The sequence below is a fragment of the Saccostrea cucullata genome, unplaced genomic scaffold (genome assembly GCF_032062105.1).
Source record: "Saccostrea cucullata isolate Sc308-1 unplaced genomic scaffold, CSIRO_AGI_Scuc_v1 ctg4375, whole genome shotgun sequence".
NCBI lineage: Eukaryota > Metazoa > Mollusca > Bivalvia > Ostreida > Ostreidae > Saccostrea > Saccostrea cuccullata.
In genome coordinates this window covers 59,487-74,056 of record NW_026939093.1, presented here as the reverse complement: position 1 = coordinate 74,056, position 14,570 = coordinate 59,487, and the positions used below count along the sequence as shown (strand labels likewise).

The 14,570-nt window shown below is 30.6% G+C and overlaps 1 protein-coding gene and 2 long non-coding RNA genes across 3 annotated transcripts; all 3 read left to right on the top strand.

Moving 5' to 3' along the window:
* The first annotated feature begins 1,062 nt into the window (after positions 1-1,062).
* LOC134252214 (uncharacterized) lies at positions 1,063-2,314 on the top strand. Its single transcript, XR_009988939.1, has 3 exons — positions 1,063-1,198; positions 1,848-1,945; positions 2,139-2,314. It is a non-coding gene; the product is annotated as an uncharacterized LOC134252214 (long non-coding RNA).
* A 154-nt stretch (positions 2,315-2,468) lies between these two features.
* Positions 2,469-2,837, top strand: LOC134252213 (uncharacterized). Its single transcript, XR_009988938.1, has 3 exons — positions 2,469-2,557; positions 2,630-2,700; positions 2,799-2,837. It is a non-coding gene; the product is annotated as an uncharacterized LOC134252213 (long non-coding RNA).
* An 865-nt stretch (positions 2,838-3,702) lies between these two features.
* LOC134252211 (receptor-type tyrosine-protein phosphatase alpha-like) lies at positions 3,703-6,482 on the top strand. Its single transcript, XM_062734634.1, has 9 exons — positions 3,703-3,834; positions 4,167-4,325; positions 4,426-4,519; positions 4,703-4,773; positions 4,899-5,033; positions 5,303-5,422; positions 5,522-5,670; positions 5,876-6,011; positions 6,146-6,482. Exons 1-9 carry the CDS (start codon positions 3,799-3,801, stop codon positions 6,215-6,217), a joined length of 972 nt encoding a protein of 323 aa, XP_062590618.1. The 5' UTR covers positions 3,703-3,798; the 3' UTR covers positions 6,218-6,482.
* The last annotated feature ends 8,088 nt before the right edge of the window (positions 6,483-14,570 follow it).

Below are 14,570 nucleotides of genomic sequence, written 5' to 3'. Positions count from 1 at the left end.
AACGGTATCTCGTTTTAGAACTCCATCCGTTTTTACCAAGTAAAACATTTTTGGATATAAGTGAATATACCTCTAGCTCTCGTCTAAACTGTACCATTAGTTTGTAGCATTGGATATTTCAGAGAAGGCATTTGACTTGATCGAATAAGCTAATACAAATCAGGAGGCAAAAATAGAGACAGATAACATTCCCATAGCACCACAGAGTATTATTTAAATTCAATCAAACAACTTTTTTTTCATTTTACTGAAAGAGTGTGCTGAAGAAAAATATGGGACAAGCTGTCTGCATTCTTGTAGTAAAAACTGCTTAAACAAGGAACCGTGTAACTACGTGACTGGAATTTGTGATAACGGATGTGCAGATGGCTATAATGGAAGCTGGTGTAATATAAGTAAGATTAATAGCAATAATTCTAAAAATGAGAATATTAAATTGTTTATGCATCAATTGCTCAGGCCTCAGTTTCTTTTAATTCGACAAATAAAAACATTATAAGCACACTTGCAGAAAATAATAATTATAACGAATTTTGTAATGTGTTTAATAGGTAATGATATGTAATGACCATTCTAATGAATATATAAAAAAAATATTTGAATCATTTTGTCAGCTTGTTCAAATGGATATTTTGGTGCAAATTGTGCAAATGTTTGCTCCGAGAACTGCTCTAATATATGTAATCCTGTTGATGGAACCTGTATATGCAAACAAGGACTAACGAACTCTCCAAAATGCAATCAAGGTAATTGTAAATATTTCAGAAATATAAAAAAAAGGTATATAATGGAAATTCAAAAATTTAATTTGTATTTCAAATCAGCAGATCTTTTCTACACTTTAAGAGATGTTTTTCAAATACAATCATATGGGTTTTTTTTTACCGACCACAATAATTAAATTTAGTCAAAAAGATTTCTTCTTTATATTAGCTTTCTTACATTTTTTTCTCTCTAGGCTTTTCTCGGGATAATAAATTGTAAATTAATTATAAAAAGATTGCTGAGTTACATTACTAAAAGTGTGAACTAATAGTTAACATAACTTTTGGAAAAAAGGATTCATAAAGACTGTGGCAAAGGTAGAAAGTCAATCTTTTCAAAAGGAAGAAGAGTCTAGATCTGTAACTGTTGGATTAAGTGTTGGGGCAGCTATTTTACTCATCTTGATTTTTGTTTCACTGATTCTATTTTTACGGTAAGTTTTTTTTGTAAAAAAAAAAGTGTTATTTATATTTATCTATATATTCTATCACTATTTTAAAAGAATATTCTGTTTATGATAAAATGAGATACATGTACCAACATCTCATAATTTTGCAAAATGTATACATGTATATACAAAGAGGGTTATCTTATTTCCATTTACATTTTCAAAAGCCATTATTCCGTTCAAATATCATTTAAGCATAACAAAAAGCAAATTTTATCTCTAACTCATTAAGGTTAGTTCAATATCTGCACGCGTGAAGAAAAATAATTGCCATGTCTTTAAACTTTGATATTGCAGTTATTCCGACAAGAATAATTGAAGTGGAACTAAATATATACAAACTTACAAACTTGAAATATAGTTCACCAAGATACACACACACATATATCAAAATTAGTTCAATTTCATCCAGTATTTAAAACAAAGTGACAAATGAAGAGACATCTAGACAGACAGACGGACAGACGAAGAGGAGCATATTTGTTCACCGGTAGAGTAGTTAAATTAAAACGTTAATTAAGCGTTTAAGACATAGGTTAAACATGTGGATTTTATATGAAATATCGAGACTTCCATTTACCAGTTTATGTATGAATCATATATTATTGCAGTTGATTTCAATTTCTTCTTCCAGATATAGAAACAAATCTCAAAAGGAAAAGGTATCATTTAATCCAAAGGAAAGGATAATGCTTCAGAAATTAGAAAAGAAACTTACATCAACAAAGCAGAGTAACAATTATTTCTTGATTCACTGCAGACTTAATTAATATTTACCAATTTTGGTATTTGTGTTCATAACAGATGAAGTTACCAATTTTGAAACAAATGCTTTAAAGCATATTTGCATATAAAATACCGATGAAAGAATCTTGGCTAAAAATATAAGCAAATAATAATACTGTTGATATATATGTAATTACAGAATTTTCCGAAAAAGACAATTCATCTATTCCTGTCGAGTCAACCTTGAACCTTGCCCCCCTTGGTAATGCAAAAGATCAAAGAGGTGGATTGATACGCACAAAGAAAATAATAACGATAAAGAACTTACATGCGATAATAGAAAAGATGACATTATGTGAAAGCGCTGGATATAAGAATGAATATATGGTATATGTTACATTGTTGTTAGTCTGGTTTACAGTTATAGCTTTTAAATACGTTTATATGCAACATTTTTTCTGTCGCAAATTGTTTGATCATTGCATTTTTTAGTTTAAGGTTTTATTTATTCAGGATTCCATTAATTTCAGGAAATAAAGAAGGGAGAACTTTATCCTTGTTTAGAAGCCAAAAAGCCTGAAAATGTTCCCAAAAACCGCTACAAAACAACATATGCTTGTAAGTATTGCTTTGTATCAAACTCTGCCTAAATGCTATAGCTTGTATAATCCCATTTATCCTTCTTTTCAGACGATCATTCCCGTGTTGTTCTGTCAACTGTATCGAGAGAATCCAGCTACATTAATGCAAATTTTATTGAGGTAACTTGATTTTTTTCACTTTTAGCCTCTTTTTATATACATATATTTTTTTTCTATTGACTAGCTTCTACAAGTATCTATTTTGTATATTGAATTAGGATACACAAGGACAACGGGCGTATGTTGCTACTCAAGGTAAAAGAGGAAAAAGATCAAATTACAAGGCATCCAAATTGTTAAAGTATTACAAACGACTGAAATAGAAAGTTGTTAAGGCTTTTAAGCGTAGTCTTTTTGCTATCTTGGTTCTCATCATTAGGTCCTAAACCAAAGACAGTATCTGATTTTTGGTCAATGGTTTGGCAAGAAAAGCTTAATATCATTGTGTGTTTGACAAATCTGAAGGAGGGAGAAAAGGTCTCTATTTTAGATTATCTATGAATGTTTGTGCCATGCAAAAATTAATTTATAAAAGTTATGTTGATTAATACATCGGAACTATTTCTACAATCTTCTATTAGATTAAATGTACTCAATACTGGCCCAACAGTGGCGAACAAATAAGGACTGGGGAGTTTACCATCTGTACCGAGAAGGAGACTGTCTATGCAGACTATGTTATAAGAACTCTTCGTCTAGGTAGAAAAAATGTAAGAATGATATTCATGAATTTCCATAATTTCAAAGAACTACTCTTAAAATTAACCCCTAATTGGAATGAAAATCCCTTAACTAAGTCTATAATATTATGAACATATTCGGGTTAGACATTTTTTATGAAACAAATGTACAATTGTCTCCCCCTTCAGATCAAAACAGACATGAAAGTAATGATGCTTCACTATACAAAATGGCCGGATCATGGGGTCCCTGATCCACTAAGTCTCGTGATATTTCATCGTCACGTGATGAGGATATCTGATTTGAATCGCGGAAAATACACCCTTGTCCATTGCAGGCATGAAACTCTCTCTCTCTCTCTCTCTCTCTCTCTCTCTCTCTCTCTCTCTCTCTCTCCTCGTTATAATTAGTTACTTTATTTGAATCTCTTTATCTAGTGCAGGCATAGGGAGAACGGGAACGTATATAGCACTTGACGCCTTATACCGAGAAGGTGAAAAGACAGGGAAAGTTAATGTGCAGAAATATGTGGAAATCATGAGAAAAGACAGAATGAACATGATACAGGGTAGTGTAAGTGAAATACCCATAGAGGAATTCAAGCATTTTTGGTCAGAAATGAAAGTTTCTTTCTGATGGGATTTCTTTCAATTTGTAGGATTCTCTACATGCCAGAGATCAATGTATAATTTTGAGAATTATGCAATATTCTTTAACGGTCAATATAAATGTTAAGGAATCAATTTTGCATTCTTGATATATTTTTCTAAAAAATATCATGAATATAAAGGAAGTAATTGACAATAATAAGTTTATACTGCATATACTGTAACTTTCACTTTCAAAGAGTTATCACAGGTTACTATTTTAATCTTTTACTACTTTTTTTACATGTTGTCTTGCAGGATCAGTATGAAATTGTCTATTTGACGCTCTGTGAGTCTTTCAGAGGAAAATCTAAATGCATGTCTACAGAGTCATTTTTGCAAGAGTACCAGCAACACTCCTGTTACTCTAATTCTGGAAAAAATCAAACCAACCCATCACTATCTGGAGAATTTGAGGTTCATTCTTAACTATTTCTATTTGTAAAAGGGAACAAAATATCACATGTATTCAGTTTAGAAACCTTCAGTTTTAAATCAATTAATTTATTGTTGAAAGGAATTGACAAACCTAAAAAAAGAACATTCTCAGAAAGATTTTGAATCGGGACAAGCTAATATCAAGGCAAATTATTCACCAGCAATTTTACCAGGTAAATACTAATACACATATAAACCGTGTAGTTTATTTCTTCTTTTTTCGCTGTTTCAATTTCAAGGATTAGTATTATTTAAGTGTAAATTTTTGTAAGCTATTTAGTAATAACTATCATGATTATAAAGATTGGGGAACCTTAAAACACAAAATTCATGATCAATTATTGTTTTAATTGCAGTTGAGGAATTCAGATGTTATTTGGACTACGTGAAAAATAGAGGAACATATTATAATGCTGTTCTTCTAAAGGTTTAGCAAGATTTCACTAAACTCACATCTTTTGCTTAATTAACAAATAGAGAAAATCAAGTTGTAATGTAACAGACACTGATTCAGAATACCACAAATAAAATTATAACTTTGGAATTTTTCAGTCTTTTACTAGAAATGACGCCTTGATCAGTGCTCAGTACCCCCTTCCTGATTTCACGGAAGACTTCCTCAGATTACTAACAGACTTTGATGTCCGCTTTGCTGTATTCCTATCTCCCCTGAGAGATATTTCCTCGGTGTGTGTTATAAGTTGACAAAAAGTAATTTTCCTCTTTATCAGGTAAAGACATTTTAACTTCTGTTTTTCATGTCTATTCATTGACTGTTAAAAGTTACGTTCTGGTTTTTTAGGAATAGGTTAATATGATTATTATTTATTATGCTAATTTACAGTGTATTGGCTACTATGTAAATGCTCACTTCTTTGTTATTCATATGAACATGAATTACATATTTTACCTATTCCTTTCTTTTATTCATTTGAATCTAAACTATATATTTTCAGTCTAGCCTGTGGTTTCCATTCAAAAAACAGACAAAAACATTGGGATCGTTCACAGTAAAATTTGCAGATTCTTCAAATTCCAGCAATATTAATACCACAGAAATTTTGCTGAAGCGAGAGGTTTGTTAAAACATCAAAATGTCACTGACAACCTGTAATACAAAATAAGATACTAAAAAAAATTAATTTTACAAATAAGTGACTGTGTGTTGTTTTCAGGGAAGTGGTGATATAAGAAGATTGGCTGTAGTTGAATGCAGGGCGTGGAAAGAAGGCTTGTCTTTAGATCATAGGGCGTTACTTGACGCGATAAAGGAAACAAAAATTGAAAAAAGCCTGACTGGAAGCAGAATTCTGATTTTGTCCAAGTAAAGATAGGATATGAATTTGGCTTATGATTATGTAATGAAATACAATGAAGAAGTTTCATCTATAAACAAAAAAAAACAAAGTTTTGATCTTGTCCAATTATAGGAATTATATTTTGATATATCATTTCTTTATTAAATAGATAAAAATTAAAATTGACACTCTTTGCACAAATTAAAAATCAAACAATTCCTTTTCCTTCAGTGACGGTGCCAAACGCTGCGGGCCATTCTGTGTTGTTTACAACTGTCTGGAGCAAATATCCCTTGACAACGAATTTGATATGTTTACCAATACACGTTTGCTTCAAATTCGACGACCGGAATTTATCTCAACATTGGTACGAAAAACAAGATAAGAGATTGTGAAGCCAAATTATAAATGAAATAAAAGTAGGCCCGAATTAGAAATTTATTGCCAATTATTATCTTATTTGTGCTAGTTTGATTTCATTTCTTTTTAACTCTATTGTAGGATGAATACCAGTTTTGCCATGATGTTTTAGCCGAATATCTTCAGAATGATACAGTTTACGCTAATTGCTAAATGGACATAGCTGCAAATAGTTAAACCTAATTGAAATTATACATAATTTTATTAACAAAACAGTGAATGGGAACGGGAAGCAGGCATCACCTATTTTAGTCCTCTCTCTAGTGAAAATACTGAGACGTTTAATGTTTGCTGAATGAGCACAGTCTGTAAGAAGAATGACTTTACCAGTTTTTGCCACTAATGATGAATATATTTCCGTTTTTTGTTGCAATTTATAAAAGCAATACAGCATATGTTAAGTCATCGACGGACAAAAAAATAAACCAGAATAATGCATATGTACTTATTCATGTTTTTTCATTTATTTGTTAATAATCAGACAGGTATTAAAATACCATATATTTTCTTCAACTGAATTCATTCATTAGATTTATAAGAGAATAGTATAAAGCGTTTAAAAATTATATTGTGTCTTACAAGTAAGTCTAGATCTGTTCATTGAATGTTTCTTAACATACAACACGTCTAGCAAAATGCTACTTAAAAAGTATCACTTTCAAGAACATCGATTTTTTAAATTAGGTACCTCTTCATTTATTAGACCTTTTTCTGCATTTATTTCATTCATTTGTCTTATTTTTCTAGCTTTCAAGGACACGAAGTCTAAAACAAAAAGACAAGGAAATGGTTTTGTTTGCATTTATTGTTTATTTTCTTCCCTGTCAATATTATATAATACTTAAAAATTGACGTAGAGGCTTCTGAATGTGAAAAAGTACAGAGACTACCAATCAACAGAACAGAAGGAAATGTATTCATAATTTCTTTAATGCATTTCCTTCCAAGTGTTATTTACTTCCATTGACCCTTAATGCAATGTTAAATATAAATCACGTAATAATCTTAAGGAAAAAAAAACGCCTTTGATTATCATTGGTTCTTAAATGCCATATATGTATTGTGATCAATGTAAAAGAAAGTATGCAAGTTAAGGTTTCTTCCTTATACATTATGATTATTTTACATGTGACTTAAAATGAAGATACAATGAAAGGAAAGAAGGTACATGGTTGGGAAAAATTGTGTTCATTTCTGCCTGATCCAATAAATACGTTTCTTTTTATCTGACGACATAGGTTTTACATGTACATGCACATTGTATATATCTTGTGTGTATTTTCTTCTTGACATACACTTTGTAATTTGTCAATAAATATTTTGTTTACTAGTATTCCGAATCCACTCATATCTTTAATACAGATTTTGTGAATGTTTGAATAAATAGTGCGGAAAACCAAGTGGGATAGACTGACAGACATACAGAGGTACAGAGAGATAGGGAGAAAAACCTATAGTTTCATCCGGTTTCACCGGTAGTGGACTAATTATATAATAGTGTTGTGTTTTGCGTGCACTATGCCTAAATAGTAGTCAGGGTTTGACACATGGTGCACGAGCCCACAACACTATTGTTATTATTATGCTGACTGTTGTTACTGTATAAAAACGGCAATATTTTCTTCAGTCCCAATGTTTCATCACCTGTAACATTCGTTTACTCTATTATGACGTCACCTTATGCAACATGTACGTCATAATCTTTTCTTTAATTTTGAACGTTCCATGCTTTAGGTATAATCTACAGATAGTTTTAGAGAATATATTTGAGTGAAGGAAGGGGGGTTGCAAGAAATAATTTTAGAACATTTATTTTGTTTATTTTTAATTTTAATTATAAAATATTTGAAACTAAGTTTATATATATTATAGTACAATACTGCAGATAACGGCGTCTGTGGCGTAATCGGTAGCGCGTCGGACTGACAATCTCGGGGTCGTGAGTTCGCTCCCCGGTATGGGCGTTGTCGGATTTTCCTCAAAAATGGAAGCCGTGCACTATTTCGGCATAGTATGCTTACGCTATATAAATCCTTAGAACACTATGCGAGAATAGTAGGGTATGGGTTATATAGAGACAAACTGACAGGAAGCATAATAATTAATTATAGATTATGTGAAGAACAAATATGAAAAATCATATCGAATCTTATGTGTATAAGCTTTCGCAACAAGATATGCTCATGTAATCTTATAAATATTATATGAAATTATTGCAGAACAGGTTTGTTTAATCTTTTCTAATTAATATTATATTCATATTGAAATATAAAAAAATAGATTTAATTCAAACAAATTATTAGAATTGAGTAGGAAACATTTGGCAGGAAATTTAATCATTCATCTTTGGATTGATATCAAAACAACGAAGTACATCCTCTTTGTAATCTGTTGTCCATCTAGTCGATGTGTAGGGAGAACTTAATTTTAAAAATTCTCCATCCAGATCATGCCATTTCCACCTACAATCGGCATTACTGTCCATAGATATAATTTTTTTTTTAATTACGAACTTGCTCATTAAAATAACATCAGAGAGGACAAATGCACCAACGTTATTCAGTATTATGACATAAATCATGTTAAAAATGAGGATAAAAAATCCAATGCATAATTTTCCAACACATTTAGGTAAATATCTATGTTATGGGGAAGAGGAAATCTTGTATTCTGTATCATAAGAATTTTCTCTTCATCACATAAAATCTCATGTTTAAAAATGTGGGGAAAAAATCATTTTTATGATAAATTTTTAGAGACAAAAACACATAAAATATATTCATTCCAAATTATTGCTTGAAAATGTCCAAGACAATTACGTTATCATCTTAAAAAAATGATGTGGAATCTTTTTATTCGCCGGGCTCAATGTTCATTGGCAAGGAAAATTTTGTTGGTTAATATGATTAATGGGGACGTTATTTTGAGAGTATCTGTATATGCAGAAAACTCAATAAATAAATATATCGAAAAAATAATTGTTCATTCTTGGATAAGAGTGATCCACAAAATCAAGGAACACCCCCTAACAACAACAAACTAATTTCGATGATACCACTGTACACAAATAATTTTAATGACCAATTTGACAAGAAATACCAGTGAATCCTTATAATCAAACGTTTTCAAAAAAGGCACTTACATCAAGTTAGGACCAAATAGATAGGTCAAATTTTTCCTCAAATTTAATTTTTCCTAAACTTTAAAATTTGTTCTTGGATACAAAATCTCTCTTTATACATGATATGAAAGGAATTCAACCGCATATTTTTTGCCCACATAGTCTGAAATATGGCCTACCAGACCCCTGTAAGAAGATTGCGAAATCAGACATTCGACTTGAGAATGAGCCTTATTTTAGAATTTTCAATTGATTGATTGCAAATTTGTGTAAAACTTTCAATAAAAATAACCTTTTTGCTACTTTAAATCAGTAAGTCACATTGATACTGGAAAATTTGGGTAAAAAATTAGGTAAAATAGAACATACATTGAGTCAGAAACTGAAAATTCACATGTAAATATCCGACAGTTTAATTTGTTTTAAGAGAAAATGTATTATTCAATTTTTACAAAAATCAACAGAATGATTCAAATGGGTCCTAAAATAAAATGTGTAAAAATAAAGAAAATTGAACCGGTGGTTTAAGATATTTTTGCGATTAAAAAAAAATCAATGGCAAAAAAGCTAAAAGATTTAGTAGATGACGTCACAATATTTGACCTTTGACCTCGTGATATGACCTTGACCTTTGTAGTACATGAGGAATAGAGACTTCTTATATATGTGTCCAAATATCACTACTCTACATTTATGGAACAAAAGTTGAACTTCATTTTATAACAGACTGTTACATGCTTGTTTATTGCACTTAGATAGCGTAAACACATTCCAAAATGTAAGCTCCTAAGTGACCAATATATAGGATTCTCTGATTTTTTCACAAAATATAACGCAAATATGCCAAAACTTATTATTTTTCTTTCATGGATCATTCATTGATGTTAATATAGTAATATTATATTATTCTTTTTTCCTCCAGTATTTTTTAAGAAATGGGTTAAATAGAATCCATGGGTGTTTTGTCCTACCTTGTAAATTCATTGTTTAGTATTGACTAACAATTGCGATGAACATGGATACAGCAGGGTCACAAAATCATTCACGCCCATGTGTCTCGACATTTTTTATGAATACTGGTAATTCCTGCATAGGAAAACATACAACTTGTGGCATTTATGGATAAATAGAAAGTCAAAAACTTCAAATGACATATGCAAGAGCAATATTAATATGTTGATGTCAAAATGTCAAGATTTTGTAATGTAAAATTACAAGATTATTTGATACTGCTCTTTGCTGTAAGCAGAGTGACTACAAAAGTATGGCAAGTAATCATATTTTGTTTATTTTGACAAATTAATTTAAAAATGTTTAATGAAGTGGCAGCAACCCTAAATGTTGTATATTAACATTTTTTTGTTAATACATGGGGATCAAAATAATTTTTTTTAAAAAATATGAAAATATTATATCATATTTATTTACCAGGGCAAGTTTTTTGGTACCCCTATCCAAAAGAATCACAAGTTATGATTTTAAAGAGTTGTTTATAACTGGTCGGAAATAAATGAACAACATTACTTAAATATCGGTATCTTCAAGTTAACAAACATTGACATTTCTAGCATACCTTTTGACAAGAATGATTAGTATTCCAGATCAGTAAGATTTTTTTAAAAGTGTTCATATCATATCTAATTAAACAAAACATTGAATTTACCATTCAGCTTGAAGTTTAAATGTTTATTAAATTTTTCGAAAGTAATCTTTATTTTATTCATTTAGAATGAGTATTTAATATTAAAATTAATTTATAGTAAATGGATGTTGTTATCAAACTGAATCTAATGTTGACAAAACAACAAAACTTCACGAGTAAAGCACTTTCTTACATATTTAAACATTATGAACTGTCATTATTTATGTAGAAATATACCCTTATCACCTGTATAGGGAGCTTATATCTTCCAACTGATTCGATATGCAATGGCATATAAGTGCAACTAATTTCTATAAAAAAGCAAACGTTTAACAAACAAATTAATGAAACAAGGATTTCAAAGTAAACATTGTCCAAGTCTAATGGTCGATAAAATGAGAAGTCATTCAATACAATTTATCGTAAAGACGTTCTTTACACTATTTGCTTGGTCAAAATTTACTCACTGAACTGCCTACGGAATTTCCGTTTTTCCCGATCATTACAAAAAGCACACAAGAAGTGTATATATGGGATTTTTAACTTTCTCGTGGAACCTGATCTGGTATTTTCAGGATGTTTTAGAGGCCCCGTTTGCTCTGTTCCCCTTTTGTATCGTTCAAACAGACTTAAGAGGTTGGTTGTAATTCCATGTTTTATTTGACATGTATTTAACCATTCTTGTTCATTTTGAGAAAATAATCTCCAGTATGGGTTTATGTATTATTTGAGCATTTAGTTGATTCTTAGATCTATACTGTAACGTTTATTATAAAAGATCCGTATAGAGCTGTTGACTGTCTAATTTCATCATTGCCTGCAGTATAATTAATACAGATGGTGCCTACGTGTTATTGAAGAACCAGTTATATTATTTACATATAACATGCAAATATATTTCACTATTATGTGAGCATGATGGGCGTAAAGATTGTGACCTATCTCTAATTCTTTTTTGTATGGTTGCTTTTCAATGTTCTCCTATATATAGCTGTTGTACTTCGTGTCCAGGATGTAGCTACACGAAAGGTGTATGCGGAGGTGTATCTTTAATGCTCAAAAAAGCTTTGCATTAACATTTCTAAATATAAATAAAAATACACGGGTATGTCTATAAATCTTTCTGAAGGTAAATCATGTTCTTATTTAATGGGCCTATTTAATGTGGTTAAAACGTTTAATATTTAAGAAATATGATTTGAGAAAGATAATTTCAAAAGAAAAATTGGAAGAAAATATTTTTCTCATCATATTTCATCAAATTTCAATAAAAAGGGGAATAAAAATAAGGTTTATTCAAAAATGTTCTTATAACTTTATTATTATGATGAAATTAATGTTTTGATAATTTCAATTTCATTTTCGTTTATTTTTTCTTTAATGTTTCCCTCGTTCGCATTTTTTTAGCATTTGGAAAATCAAATCGAGATTTTTTGCGATTACAAACAAAATTAAAATAAGACATGTTAAAGGTTTATATTATGATCATTCTTAACCTTCAGAACAAGACAAGCATGGAATAGCATTCTAAGCATACATTTCAAAAAACTTTGCCATCAGTACAGCCAGCAAAACATTTGCTTTTGATGTAGTAATAACAAACAATGGAAATGAATTCAACCCTCAAACAGGGATTTTAACGCACCAATCTCAGGAGTTTATGGTTTTCATGGACAATGATGGCCGCCGGCGAGCATGCTGCTGGAACAAAAGGAGATTATGGTGATGTAAGAACTCATATCCTGCAGAATGGTATCATCAGAGGAATACTTGACGTGGATACTGAAAAAAGTGCTGATGTCGCAACATCAACAGGTTTTGTCATTTTGAACTTGAATAAAGATGACACCGTCAAAATATCGAAAGCTTGGAGAGGAGAGGGATCGGCTTTTAGTGATGAGCAGCATGGAAGGTGGACATTCTCTGGTTTAAAAATTGTATAAATATACATCTAAATAAAAAAAATTAGATTGTTGTTCCTATATTGTATTGTGAGTTTATGAGTATCATTTAATAGGGGAAAAATAACCCTTTCAATAAAGTCCATGACATAATTACCGAAGTTCTTATAGGACCTCTCAAAAGTATTCTATAGAATTTGATATTAGGAATTGACGAAATTGTTTTTACATATTATATTCTTTATAAAACTTTTTTTGAATAAAGAATCGCGATTAAATCTGTTAAAATTACTTGAATTTGTTAAATGGATATCAAAAAATGGTTTGCCATGAATTCTAATGCTTGTTATAACGAAATTTATTCGTTTAAATGCATTCAAAAAATTGTAACATTGATGCTTATTTTCTATATTGCCCTGATTGATGAATTTTATAATAATAATTTGCATAAAGCAATAAAGGAAAAAAACTGTTACATATAAATCCAATACATCGTTTCCAACTGTCGTTGATGCTCCCGGTATGCCCAACCAATTATTCGTTTTATCAAATTCAAAAATAAGGTCCTGTAGAAAAATTCTTATACATGATATCATACATGATTTCGTTTCACATGTTTACGAAAACCTTACTACAGGGTATGTAGTCCAGAATCGGGTTGAACGTTTAAGATCCCGAAGCAAAAAAGCCAATATATAGTAGGGCACCCAATATCATTTTGCTTAAACAAATCTTTTAAAGACTTTAATTTATATAAAGTTCTTTGTTTTATATGCAAAGTATTATTGATGCCATTGAAATTGAACATCCAATTAATGAATAAAATGATAACTAGATGCTGTCATGAGACAGTAATACCCGCACTATGGTGTTTGCCTCTAAATACACACTCCTTCATATTGGACTTTCCAAGGAAGAAGTCAAAATAATTCTATAATTATCACCGTACATGTATTCGTCAAATTGAACATAAAATTTTCAGGTGACCATATGATCTATGAGCCTCATATATGTATTTTGAATACTTAATTCATTACCAGTCTGAAATAACAGAATTAAATTAATGACTGAAGTAAATTACTTAATTAGATTCAGATAAATATTTTGCCCATAATTTGGAACTTTTTAAATTTACTCTCTCAACGACATTAAATATTATTTTAGTACAAAGCGTTTTTGATGAATTTATCAAAATGTGCAAACTGATTTTAGTACTTGGTAAGGAAAAAAACCCATTGAAAATACAACCCTATTAATTTGTCAATGCCTCTCTCTCTCTCTCTCTCTCTCTCTCTCTCTCTCTCTCTCTCTCTCTCTCTCTCTCTCTCTCTCTCTCTCTCTCTCTCTCACACACACATACACACTCTCACATTTTTTAAAAATAGACCTAGATGGCAAAGTTATGTTAAAACATAGTTTATTATGATAGTTTGAAATTTTTTCTTGTACTTAACAGTTTTACGTGCGAACATCTTATTTTCTACATTCACATTGGGTTTGCGTCACCCATTATCATATTTATAGATATCTACTCTCGGCACACCTCGGCCGATTCATACTGGCATTGGAATCAGCAAAGGTTTGTCGAATGAGATTATTTAGCACATGTATGCTGACGATGCAGTGTGGTCAGTTAAAGTCATTTGTGTTTTAATTGGATTATATGGATTATATTTCATGAATTCGTTGTCACGACCTATGACATTCGGTAAGTACAAGATTTAGTATAGATTGCATAAAAATAAATAAATGCAAATGGTTAGGTTGAAGTTCAAAAAGGGTCAAAGATCATTGCATGCCACAATCGACAAATATCACATTGTCAAGTTATCTCCCGTTGCG